Source organism: Laetiporus sulphureus (genome assembly GCF_001632365.1).
Source record: "Laetiporus sulphureus 93-53 unplaced genomic scaffold LAESUscaffold_31, whole genome shotgun sequence".
Lineage (NCBI taxonomy): Eukaryota > Fungi > Basidiomycota > Agaricomycetes > Polyporales > Laetiporaceae > Laetiporus > Laetiporus sulphureus.
In genome coordinates, this window is record NW_024468540.1 from 349,420 (window position 1) to 362,670 (window position 13,251).

General features: G+C 55.0%; 3 protein-coding genes across 3 annotated transcripts; 2 read left to right on the forward strand and 1 right to left on the reverse strand.

Annotated features, from left to right (window-relative positions):
- Window positions 1-112: 112 nt before the first annotated feature.
- On the forward strand, window positions 113-4,248 carry LAESUDRAFT_760966 (uncharacterized protein; the record flags this gene model as incomplete). Its single annotated transcript, XM_040912835.1, has 7 exons — window positions 113-334; window positions 402-463; window positions 530-592; window positions 645-954; window positions 1,009-1,123; window positions 1,178-2,258; window positions 2,316-4,248. The coding sequence occupies 7 exons, from the start codon at window positions 113-115 to the stop codon at window positions 4,246-4,248; spliced, it is 3,786 nt and encodes a 1,261-aa protein (XP_040762413.1).
- Window positions 4,249-4,386: 138 nt separating this feature from the next.
- On the reverse strand, window positions 4,387-6,609 carry LAESUDRAFT_291130 (chaperonin-containing T-complex zeta subunit Cct6). Its single transcript, XM_040901859.1, has 8 exons — window positions 6,451-6,609; window positions 6,103-6,383; window positions 5,885-6,047; window positions 5,638-5,833; window positions 5,325-5,585; window positions 4,838-5,273; window positions 4,660-4,778; window positions 4,387-4,610 (listed from the first exon to the last, which is right to left on the reverse strand). Exons 1-8 carry the CDS (start codon window positions 6,566-6,568, stop codon window positions 4,526-4,528), a joined length of 1,659 nt encoding a protein of 552 aa, XP_040762414.1. The 5' UTR covers window positions 6,569-6,609; the 3' UTR covers window positions 4,387-4,525.
- Window positions 6,610-7,225: 616 nt separating this feature from the next.
- On the forward strand, window positions 7,226-12,961 carry LAESUDRAFT_657451 (uncharacterized protein; the record flags this gene model as incomplete). Its single annotated transcript, XM_040904689.1, has 6 exons — window positions 7,226-8,250; window positions 8,303-9,318; window positions 9,372-9,850; window positions 9,901-10,115; window positions 10,170-11,434; window positions 11,490-12,961. 6 exons carry the CDS (start codon window positions 7,226-7,228, stop codon window positions 12,959-12,961), a joined length of 5,472 nt encoding a protein of 1,823 aa, XP_040762415.1.
- Between the last annotated feature and the right edge of the window lie 290 nt (window positions 12,962-13,251).

Consider the following 13,251-nt stretch of genomic DNA (forward strand, 5'->3'; position numbering starts at 1 on the left):
GTCGCGTCTGCCTCCTTCCTCGCCGTCTCCTCCCTCCTCCTCGCCGTCGCCGACCGTCTGCGTACACTGTGCTGTCTCTTTGCTTCGCCGTCCGCGTCCACAGCTGAGCCACATGCCACAGGCCGCGGCGAGCGTCAGCTCGTCCTCCCACCCGCTATGGCGGCCCACCAAGGTCATGAACATGCGCGACCTCGCACGCGACGACGACTTTCTCAGCCATCTCCTCGTCGAGAAGCTCGGGACAGGCGACGTGCCCCTCGTTGTGCACAAGATGGATGCTAACCGCACCATCCCCAAGGCGAACCCGGACGAGCTGCTGGTCATCGTTAAACGTGTGAGCGCCTCACCTTTTTCGCCCATCAGACACGATCTCACTGAACAGAACGACTTGTTGGGGACAGCTCGTGAAAGCCAGGTGTGCGCCGCAGACCGCCATCCGAGAGGCGGTCGACTTCCTTCTCAAGTGTGTGACCTCCTATGGCCCCCCTATACCCCGCTAAAGGAATATGCCTTTTATTCTGTCTATTAGGCTCAACGCAGTACGATACTGGATCAAGGAATATGATCAGAAGCAGACGAACGCGTTCGCCACGTACGCTCCTGCTCTTCTTGTGTTGCACGCCGTCCGCTCACACCTGACTCAGCCACGCCTCCCGCTACTTCGAGCTCTACATGCCGACGGGATCGATCGAGATCGCGCATACATCCCGCTATACACACCAGACCGGAAAATCTGAGCTTTGCATCCTCGCCACTCGCCCGCTCATGCCCGGTATGGTCATCACTGAGCTCAAGGGCTCAATGGCGGACCTTACGGAGGAAGAGGACATGGAACTCAAGCGAACAGCAGCGACATGCGCGCCGGGCGTGCAGGTTCGCCGAGATTTCAGTGTTATCCATTCCAAGCAGATGAAGAAAAATCATCTATTTCTTGGCCCTGCCCGGTTTGTGAACGTGAGTAAATTCGAGATAGCAATTTTCGTATATGCGGTGATAACCGATACATAGCACGACTGTGACCACAACGTCGAACTGTTTCGAGAAGGGCGCTACATTACGTTTCGGGTCATCAAGCCGATTGGAGTGGGGGAGGAGGTGACGGCGCACTATGGCGACGGTTACTGTGAGTCCCTGTTTACGATGGCTCCTGGATTGTAGCCTTACAGATCTGGCTCAGTCGGTCGCAAGAACCGCCATTGCCTATGTGAGACCTGCGAACGCCTAGGTAGGGGCGGCTATGCAGCGCATTCATCTGAGGATGAACTTTCCGACGAAGTCGTTGACTCTGCGGACGATAATGGCACGAGCGGGTCGGACTCGGACGACGACACGGAGCGTGCGCATACGCGGAGTACATGCAAGGGGACCCATACTGGCGTCAAGGGTAAGGGCAAGGCCGTAGGAGGTGGCCAAATCGAGCTCGAAGCCGAAGTTGAGCCTGACACGGCCTCTGAACTAACGTCTCTCCCTTCCTCTCGCGCGTCTGTTCCTTCGCCGGCTGGCCCGTCAAAGGGGCATGGACTGATGACACCTGATCCTGAGCCTGTGCGTCTGGATGAATTCTTCCGAGACTCGAGCATTGTTCCCCCGCTGTCATCGCCTGCAAAAGCAGATGATAACCCTAGCAAAGCGCCAACACCCGCCACATTCCGATCAGTGATCTCCACGCGCTCACAGAAGGCGAAAGAGGCTGCAGAATCAACTCCTGCCCCTGAACCACCAGAAAGCATATCCGGTCGCGGGAGAGGCAGGGGCCGAGGGATAGGCAGAGGTGGCAGAGGCGGTAGAGGTGGCCGTCCGCCTCGCGCAGATTCTGTCCGGCAGCTTATCACACCGCCGCTAACCGCGGACCACACCGACTCTGCTGCGACAAGTGTGCGGTCGTCTTCGCGCATACGCACACGAGCGGGGGACCGGGAGACCGCGCTCTCGCGCCAGGCGACGCCGATGAAGGTGGAATCGCAGTCGACTGTCGATTCGGAGGACAGCAAGGGCAAGGGACGTGAGGACTCCGATCCTGAGCCAACGAGAAGTCTGCGCCCGCGTCAGCTGTACCCGCTGCTCGATCCTCAGGCGCTGACAAGGAAGCCGGCGGAGGGACCGAGGGGCGTCGATGGGAAGCCGCTGCCAACGTGCAAGACGTGCAAGAATGTGCTGCCTGTGATCCATGTGGAGGGCAAGGTTGTGTGGGGCGCGAACCCGGGTAGAACGGGCAAGCGCGGACGCCCGCGAAAGAATGTCGAGGCTGAATGCCCGAGGTATGTTATCCCTGAACTGACAGGCTCATTTCACTGACGCTGTGCTGTTTGGCGCAGGTGTATTCGACACTTTGCTATCTATGGAGTCGCGTGGCCCGGCCGGAGCGACACAATCATGACGCCGCGGGACAACACTCCGAACGTGGTCGTCACTCACTCCGCGGCGCATTTACGCTCGCTCAACTTTGCCGCGCATGGCTATGCGCCGCCGAAGCGGCCGTATAAACGGCGGCGCGAGGTTGAGGACGTCGGTGACGGTCGTCCCGCGAAAAAGCAGCGTCCGGCGACGGGACGACCCCGCGGGCGGCCGCCCAAGAATAAGGTCGGTATGTCGAGTATGGCGAAGCAGCTGCTCAAGGTGAAGGAGAGCCCAAAGCCAATACCGAAACCTAAGCACAAGGAGAAGCTTTTATGTGCTGCGAGCCAGGAGCGGCGGAGTGGGCGGACGCGCGTACCCAGTCTGAAGCTCCGTGAGAGCGAGCCGCCAACCAGGCTCTCCTCAAGAGCGAGCAGGGCAGCGTCATCGCGGCCGCCGGAGTCGAACGCATCCTCTTCCTCGTCGTTGTCGTCGTCATCTGCGCTTTCGATACCGGATAGTGAGGACGCCGCGAATGTCGCGGTCCAGACACCTATAAAGCCAGCTCCAGTCGATGAGGAGATAGTAAAGCTACCGACGCCGAAATCACTTGCGGTCGCTGCACAGCCGCGAGAGTCGAATGGACGGTTTGGTAAGAAGGCGAACACGAACGGAAGATTCATGCGCAAGACGTTGACTTATTCTGCGGGTCGACGTGCGCGTGCACAGAAGGCGCTGCAGAAAAGCAAGAATTTGAGAAAGGCGGAGAAGTTGAAGCATGGCCAGAGCGATCAGGAGGACGGCGGTCGCAAGGCGGGCTCTTCGGGAGCTCCAGCCACTGCTGTGGATGCTCCTAAGGGCCCGACGCTCAAGCGGCACGTATATGACGAAGAGCAGGAATGCGGGCATCACGTCGGCAAGAAAAGACGTTATGGCAGCGATGGAGAAGATGAGGGTGAGGAAGGCGAGAGCGATAGCGAAGAAGATGAGGACGAGGACGGGACATCTTTCCGGGCAATCCTGCCTAGAGGTGGGATGCGTGGTGTCCGTCTGCTTTGTGCACCTAACCCTGTGACATTCGCTCGTCTCAAGTGGGCACGCGGTCCGGCTGATAACTCGTCTAGAAGGCCTCATCCTGAGGTTGTGGATGGCACGAACTCCTCGTCATCTGCGTCGACCATCGACGACACGGAGGGCCCAGTGACGCCTGAAGTGGAAACGGAGACGTCGACGGTCGGTGTAGCCAGCTCAGATGACGACGGCGACGATGATGCAGAAGACGACGACGGCGAGGTGCCCACTCGGCCCATCGTTACGATCCCGTCGTCGTATGTTGGCAAACTGACCATGAAGCCGAATCCGATCAATCTAGCGAAACGTCGTTGGGCCCCGCTGCCTGCAAAAGCATCTCTCGTGCCCAAAGTCGAGCAGGTGCCGGAAAATCTCGCAGAACCTTTCGAGCTGCCTTACAACGAGTTGGACTTTACGGATGGCTCGGACGGGGAATCCTGGTCCAGTTATTCTTCTGATGAGGAGGATGAGCTGCCCATCGCCAACAACTACTCGAAAGCGAATGACCTGCAATTGGCAACTAGCCGCCCGGTATCGTGTGCAACCGTCGCATCAGTGGATTCTGCGGAAGGCTCGGAACGGAGCGTCGAACGTCTAGTGAACATATTCCCGTCCGAACGTGCGGGACCCTCTAATACCCCTCTTTCAACATCTTCTGGGCTACTATCTCTCTCCCAGATGAACGAGATCTCTCCTGGGTCTGCGTGGAAGCGAACAGTTTTGTTACCTAATAATATCCCCTACCTGAATAACCCCGCCGTATCGTTCGCAAAGTTCCCTAGTTCACCGGTGGCGTTGATTCGCGCGGGCTGGGACACTGCGTCGTCGGACACGGACTCTTGACCGCAAGGAACGACTATAACCAGCTATATATGACGAACGGCATTCTCGCGATCGCTTTCGCCTGTTCTTTTATTGCTCCTTATTGTATCACTACTCTCACGCCAGACAGTCGAGAAAGTATCGTATAGCACCGACTAGTTAATAGTCTGTATGTTATTCTTGCGTTTCGAAACCGATAATGCTGAGCGATGAACGGACTTGAGCCACAGCGACATAAACGATGATACCCATGTTATGATCAAGGTTACGTAGTGAGATGAATCATACACGTTCTGCTTTACTGCTGTCCCTCCGGCTTGAGCGAACTGCGCCCTGCACGAAGGATCTCGTCCGTCGACAGCAAGTTGACCGCGATCACGGAGCTGCGGAATATGAGTTATATGCGCGTCAATACGGAAGGGACCCGCTCACCAGGAGTGCAGCATTTGTCTCTTGACTCGGTAGTTGTCCCAGATACCCTCTACTGTGGGGTCAAACGGCTCCCCGGTTTCCAGATCGAGACCGACGACATTGCCTTCAGCCTGCTCCTCCTATATGAAACGTGACGAGTCAGTAATACGACCGCACGAGTCACCAAAAAAAAACGAGCCTGCAACGCAACAATGGCATCCTGCACATCGTACCCTCCATTCGCGGCGAGCGTCTTCGGAATGATCAGCAAGGCCTCTGCAAATGCCTGCACGCCCATTTTGACGCGGCCCTTCGCGTTCTTCTTCACGGGGCCCATCAAATGCGCTGCACAAGCGACTTCGAACGCGCCCGCACCGGGGACGAGTGCGTCGTCCTCGAGCGCATTCTTCACTGCACGAAGCCCATCGCGCAGCGCGTCCTGCGTCCGCTGGATCGTGTGCGGGTTCGGACCCTTGATGAGCAGCGTGACACTCTTCGGGTCCTTGACGTCCTCGACAAACGTGTATTTTTCTTCTCCGAGCGTATACTCGTAGACAAGCCCTGCCCAACCGAGGATGTCGGGCGTCAGGTCGTCCACAGAGTTTTGCGCTACGCCGCCACAGATGAGCTGCAAACTGTGTGGATCGTTAGGAACGGTACAATATAATTGAATTCTTTGTACGAACCGCTCCATGTTACGCCGCTTTGCCCTTCGAAGAGCAAGAATGCCATTCTTTGCGAGGATGTCGAGACTGAGCGGATCGATGCCCTTTTGATTGATGATGACAAAGTTCTTCTTCTTCTCGTTTGCGCCGACAGCCTGGTCACAGACGAGGTTCTTCAGCTCAACGATCTTCTTGCACTTTGCGTCGGTGAACCGTCGCTCTGACTCGACGAGCTTCTCCCGCTGTTCCGAAGAAGAGTAGAAGAATCCGGAATTGACCTCACTGCGTAAGAATACCCGTTAGCTGCAGGCTGCCAGTAAAGCAGACTACGTACGTCTTCTCGTATTCCAAGCTAACGTTCAGAGTCAGAATGTAGGCGTTCTCGACGCGTTTTGGCATGTCGGGGTGCCGTGCACCATGATCAAGAACTAAGCCGCGGATGAGCTGTGTTTCTGAAGCCGTTCGGTGTTGCATCTTCATGACCTCGACCATGTGAAGGTCAATTGGTTCGCGGATCTTGTTAGTAGAATCTGACCGCAGATTTGATAATTGCCTTAAAGTACAGAAAGCTTAAGACGTACCTGGAGAAGGGGGAGGTGGACGAATGCATAGGACGGCATCGACAACCTCAGCGGCAAGCTGTTTTGCGAGTGATGGGTTGACCTTCGTCGCCAGCGAAGTATAGGCGACGTTGATCAAAGTAGCACGGTCCATGTTTACACTTCGCTTGAATGTTTCAAGGAACTAGGATATGTGTGCATCAGATTAGCAATTACATGTATCACAATAAGCCACGCACCGCCAAGGCCTCTTTCTTCGCCACATCAAATCCCTCAGCGATCACAGTTGGATGCACACCCTCCGAAGTATAGCGGTCGGCTTGTTTGAGTAGCTCTCCAACAAGCAATACGACCGATGTCGTACCGTCACCGACCTGGTCATCTTGTGCTACCGCTGTCCGCGCAATCATGGCTGCGGTAGGGTTCTGGATCTGCATCTCGGACAACAGCACCTTCCCATCCTTCGTCATCTTGATCTGCCCCGCACCATCGACCAGCATCTTGAGCGTTCCTCGTGGCCCTGCAGACGCGTTTCATGGTCAATGTCATCGCATTATCATCCATCCAAATGAGCACAGAAAACATACCGAGATTGCCCTTGACGACACTTGCGAGCCCCATTGCTCCTGTCGTGTTGACCTGGAGAGCAGCTGCACGACGCACGCTCTCCGCCTTTGGGTTAATGAGCTGGATACTCGACGACATTGCGGCGAAGATACAAGGCGAGGTGAAAGTAAGTAGTCGCCGTCGGTGCGCGTCAACCTTTCGATTTATTTGATGACGTAAGCCGACACACGCGACTGTGGCCCACACGCTCTCAAACATCAATTCAGAACATCATCGCTCAACGTTCAACGTTCGACGTCAACGGTCAGGTCCACATCTTTTGCTCGTGTTTCATATTGTCTGCTTCGAGATAACATCGCCGAAAAGACTCCAACGTACTTGCTTTCATGTTGCTGGAGTAAATACAAGTGTCACGCTATTGCCTACGCGTCTTCATCGAGAGTGACCATGGAATCTAACAAGGGAACATGTGAACCCGTCACCATCTTCGTGGACTCTCGCTTAGCACCACAAGGAACACAATATCTCGAGAAGTCTGCAAAGCGGAAGAAGAAAACTGAGCCTACCGAGTCGGATTTGCTCAAAGCTATTCGAGAAAGCCTTCGTAGTAGCCGAGGCGGCAGTCCTTCTTCTCTCCCGAATCAGGTGCGTTATCCATCGGTGGAAGAGTCTCAAGACTCCGTACGAGAGGATGAACTCGGCTGGGACTCGGTCACCGTCGTGCTGAGTGCTGGAGGAGTTATACGCAAGAAATGGAGCTTCGAAGAAGAGGGCCAGCCCGTTCAATGGGCCTGCATGGGCTGGTTCGACCAGCCCAGTGCGTTCCCACAGACATCCCCGTTGCGACCTGCTCACTACACGGGTGAGTCCCAGGAACAGACGACGCCTGTGGCAGACTCGAGCGGCCGGCCCACGTTCGGACCATTCGCTCGTGCCCAGCAGCAGCACAAGCGGGAGCACGAGCCAGCAGGACGTGCCCGCGCTGTGTTCATTTTCCTACGGAGCATTGGTCGCATCTTCTTGTTGAATGGCACCGACTACACCTTCCACCTGCCGTTTGTAGTCCGCAGGGCATGGCCGCTGAGCCCTCACGGAGTACTGCTGCAACGGGTGTTGGACCCTATGGAGCTCGAAGAAGTGAAAGCCTCCGGCGACGTTGCTTTACCGACTTCCTTCACCTTCATCAACGCGCTCGCTGAGCCAGCAGCCGTGGGCATCACGACAAAGCTCACGGGCGGTTTCAATCACATCCCGGTGTCCATCGAAGAAGATGATCCAATTAAGTCAATCAATTTCGTACCCGCGGAGGAGCAGGTCGTCTGGATCTCTCAGCGCGTACCCGAGTCGACTGACGATATCATCATCACGATCAATACCGAGAAAAGGCAGTTTTCGATCTGGCGTTACGCGTTCATCCGGCCAAAAGAGGTGCCGACGGCGCCCAGTCGCCCGCAGCCAGTCTCAGCAGTGAACAAGAGAACATCAATGTCAGCGACACCAGCACAGAAACGGCAAGTCATTATGGCACCTCCACAGACAGCACCCGCCGGCTCGGTGTCTGGAGTCCCACGGAATCTATCAACACCTGCACCGATGACTGCCTTGGTTGGCGTTGGGGCGACGATGGAGCATGCTGCCTCCGTTCCTGCCGCCGGGAGGTCACGACAGGACTCGATCTCTAGGTTGGATCTGAGTGTAGCAGTTGATAAGACAAGCGGCGGATTCGACGGGGAAATCTTATTGGATCCAGTCGTGAATGCGCGCATGCAAACCGCGTACTGGGTGGAAAAGTTGCATTGCGAGCAGCTACCAGAGCGATCGTGCGTGTGCTTCTCTATTGTGACATCAACTCCTGATCATCAGAGACTATAGTACGCTCGATCCCTCAGCGATATCGGTCGGCCTGTTTGACCAACGATGGGACGGCGAGGAACATCGGTCCCTAATTGGTATCTGTTTCCCTGCGGCCGAGACATTGCTGGTATATCGTTTGTCCAAGGATGCGGGTCATATTGTGGCGAAATTTGAAGGACGGCTTGAAGCGGTCTCAATATCCTCAGTTCGTGCCACAAGGGAATTGATTCAAGATCTCTTGATCGTGAAGCTAAATGGGAAAATGTCACTCCTAACTCATGGCTTGCGCGAGTTGCCTCTTTCCATATCGACCGACGTGCCCAAAGGAGCGTCGGAGAAGGAGGGGTACAGAGAGACTCCTTGTCTGACGGCACGACCACTCATCAACTGTCCTATCATTTCTGTCTCCGACCCTATTGAGTCGACGGTTACTCTGACATTCGCGAATCGTGCTTCGGTCCGTATAGTGCTCGACCTGATGCCACGCGATCTTCTAACGCGTCAATGTCTTCTCATGCTTGCCATGGTCATTCCTGCAGACGAGTTCTTCGCGCTCCACAGCAACTTCCTGCGCAGGTGGGCCGCCAAGGGGCAGGATCTGTCGTTTGGGGTGTCTTTTGCGTGTCTCGTGTCTGCCTTATACGAAGTGTTCGAATTGGAGACCGAGCCCGCGCCACGCCAGATTTACCCGGCAATCACTCCTGGTCCATGGCTGCAGATTCACAAGACGTCATCCGCATTCCGGTTCCGCGAGGACCCTATACTGAGAAAATTGCGCCCGCCGCCGAGCGTGCAGCCGGCCACTACGCTCCCGAGACCGAAATGCAAGCCGCGCAATCTGATCGCACCCATCTTGATCGCGCTGCATAATGTCGCTGAAGACATGCGCTTGATGATCCACCGGTATCGCGATCTCCTCAAGCTTGTCCCTGTAGTATGCAGGGTTGCCATGCATGTGCGCCCCGAGTGGGCCGATTATTGGAAACGGCTCTGTCCTGACGCCATGGAGAATTGGCCGGCTCCAGGGATGACGGGTGAGTATCAATTTGTAGTTCAGTCGGAGTGGTCATGACGCGATCTCTCATAGTTGTTGAGAACGTCGACGACCGACTATCTGCCTGGCCGCTCGATTCAGTGGCTATCCTGTACGGGCGGATCAGCAACCCTGAATGGTTTCCCCCCGTCCCGGAGAGCCACAAGATAGCTCAAGGGTTCGACATCAAAGCCGCATTCGCGTTCGGGAACGCAGAGCCGCTGCTGTGTTCGCGCCAGTTGACCGACGTGTATGTTGCGTTGGCGGACAGCAAGGTGCCTCAAACTCGCAAGCGCGCAGAAAACGGGCTGCAAGCTATGGTCAGAGCCCGTATTGGAGCCGACATCTTGCGATGGGTGCCGTTGGGCATCGCCGCGCCACTGAAGGAGGCATGTCGGACGTGTCAACTGTCACCGAGTGGAGACTGGCCTCCATTGGCCCATGGTCTGATTGGGCGCAATGACCTTGCGGAGATGAGCTCTCCTCATGAGCAAATTCACGTTCGCGGCTATCGCTCTGTGAGAGAGTCCATGGTGAGTCGGCAAATTCATCGCGGAGTCGCATCTCTCTGATTTTCCTGCAGCAAGCCTTCATGCATCGCAAGTCATTTCGCGAACACATTGATGACACCTGGAAAGCTGTCACCGGAGAGACGAATGTCGTGTCTGGCGTGGAGTTGGACGTGGACGATCTGACACAGATACGGTTTGGCCAGGACAGAAGACTCGAAGAGATAGCTCGCATGCTCTGTTCATCCACCGTTCCGACAATCAGGGCGATAGAAAGGCCAGAACTGAGGTGTGTATTGCGCATGTACGACCTGACAATCTAATTCTTATCTGTGGCCCATAGTGAGCATGATCAGGCCAAGGAGCAACAACTTCAAGTGGTCAGAATGGCGGAACGGACTCTTGCTCTGCCTTTGGGGAGGGCGATGTTCACTTTCGGATCCGTGCCAACTGTCACCCGCCAAGCATACGCGATACCGAAGATCGAGTATGCGGTCCGCCTTCAACCCATGAACGCATTGATCACACCAGAGCCTGGGAAGATCCCGGTGGAGTGCACCAGCTGGGGCGAGTTCCATAACGGTGTCGCTGCCGGTTTGCGGATATCTGCGCAATCTAATGCGGTCGAGAGCACGTGGATCAAGTTTAACAAACCCTCCGAGCTAACTCCTGAACATGCCGGGTTCCTCTACGCACTGGGTTTGACCGGCCACTTGCGGGAGATGCTGACGTGGCACACCTTCAGCTACCTCACCCCGAAACATGACATGACTTCAATTGGTGTGCTGCTCGGCCTGTCCGCCGCTAATGTGGGAACTGGTAATCTTCACGTCACCAAACTCATCGCCGTACATACTCCTGCGCTTCTGCCAACACCTAGCATGGACCTGAATGTGCCATTGATCACTCAGGCCGCTGGCTTGATCGGGATCGGGCTGCTCTACATGGGTACACAGAATAGGCGGATGGCTGAGGTCTGTCTCAGCCAAATCAGCCGTAAAGATCTCTGCCAGCCTGATCTGAGCAACGAGTATCGTGAAGCTTATACATTTTCAGCGGCCCTCGCCTGTGGGATGGTCATGCTCGGCAAAGGCGGTGAGGTACCGGCAGATCTAGTCATGCTGTCGCGATTGCGTGTGCTCATTCATGGGGAAAGACATCCTTCGTTCAGTGTCGATGAACAACCAACTTTCGACATTAATCTGACATCACCGGCCGCTACAATTACGTTAGGTTTGATGTATCTTAGGTCGGGACGGCAAGACGTGGCCGACATACTGGCAATCCCGGATACTTTGCTTGCCCTCAACAGTATCCAGCCCAGCTTTCTGCTAATGCGGACGCTGGCTAGATGCCTGATAATGTGGGACAAGATCGCTCCATCGAAGGAATGGTTACAATCTCAAGTGCCTCAGGCTATTTTGGCGGCGGTCAATGACCGCTACCACGGGAAATCCCGCGACGATGCGTATGAGCTCGCATACTACAACATCCTGGCTGGCCTTTGTTTCGCCATTGGGCTCAAGTACGCTGGTACTGCAAGGGAAGAGGCGTACTTGTTAATTATCACGCACTACGATATGTTCAGCCAAGTGGCTTACACGAATAGTGAGTGGTTTCAGCCGCACGTACGATGTGTTGTTTCACTCCAAAGTTTATATAGGTACTGCCTTCGACCATAGAATCAAGCGTGCAGCAATTCGCGATGGCCTGAACCTGATATCGATATCTCTTGCCATGGTCTTGGCAGGAACGGGCGAAATCAACTGTCTGCGGAGATTACGCTATGCCTATGGGATGAACAATCAATTCATCCGATATGGTACTCATGTAGCGAACCATATGTCTCTTGGCCTGCTGTTCCTCGGTGGTGGACGTTTCACCCTGGGCACTTCCGATGCAGCAATTGCTTGCATGGTGGCAGCTTTCTTCCCCCGCTTCGCCAACGTTTCCTCTGATAATAAGAGCTACTTACAAGCCTTGCGTCATCTGTGGGTGTTGGCAACGGAACCTCGCTGTCTCATTGCTCGGGATGTCGACACCAAAGAAGTCGTGTACATTCCGGTGAAGATCAAGACGAAAGACGGCCAAGGGTTCATGGTTTCTCAACTTCTGTCCCCGACTCTCATCCCAGATATTGACAAGGTGCTGTCCATTCGGATCGACACTCCAAGATACTGGCCGTTCTACCTCGATGTCGCCAACAACCCTCGGCACCGAGAATCTCTTCTCCGTAATCAAACGTTATTCGTGAAACGTCGCACAGCTTTCCTGAGCTATAAAGAGGATACGAAAGGCAGCCGTAGCCTCTTTGTACGATCAGGCTCATCGCCCAGCAGCACTGCGATGTTGGATTTTCCGCAACTGACTGACTTGAAAATACATCCTGCGGGCGATCTGCACGAGTTCATCGCATCTTTCTCGAACGATCCTCTATTCATATCATTTGCCGACCGATTCTGTCGTGACGATGGAGAGACGGAGGAGGAGCGAAGATTGCAAGCATACTGCCATGCAAGTCTCCTTGATAGTATTCTTCAAGACAAATCGCAGACGATACAAGCTCACCTCACCGTATATCGCTACCGGCAGATGCATAGCGGCTCCTCATACTTCGTCCTCAGGATGCAGGACCTGCGCTTTGCCACAGAGTTCTATAGCAGGGTATATGAGCGACGTTTCAGTGGAAGGTCCGAAAACAATGCACGGTCGCCCCTCATCCGAGAGAGTACACTCTCCGGTGCCCTTCTTGCGATCGATCGTCACTTAGACACGATACGCACCATGAAGGCTTTCGTCGCGGCCTTGTCTCACTACGCTCAAGGCGATGCAATACCCGTGTATCCGAAGGGCTCCAGCGAATGGAAGTGTTCTCGACACTTATCCTGGTATCTGCAGCGCAATAGTGTCCCGGTTTCTTCCGTTCTTGCTGTGCTCAAAGCTCTGGCTCGGAAGGCTCACAGAGACTGTCTGGCTGCTCCTCCGCCTGCAGGCACAACTGATGTCGCACGTTTAGACCGGGGAATCAAGGAAGTGGTGTATTTCGCGGGCACGTCGATGACAACCTCGATGGGCTCTGGTTGGTCCTTGAGATCCCTGGATGAGGTCGTGGCAGCTTGGTGTTTGGCGGGATGAATGAGGAAAATCTCCGGACCTAATCGACTGGCTTTGCGGATCGTGAAACGTGTGTGTTGTAGCCGTAGTTATTTATGATGTAGGTTCGATATTCGATCGCTATGGAGTTTTTCAATACAATCGAGTAGGGGAAGCATCCCTTGTCATACACCACAAACTGCTGACGAATAACAACCTAACTTGCCTATACAATCTCGTACATCGTAACCCAATGACAAATCAAGAATTCCAAGGCACCTGCTGCCGTCTATAACCATGTCCGACCGGCATTCTCTGGGTTCCAACCCCAG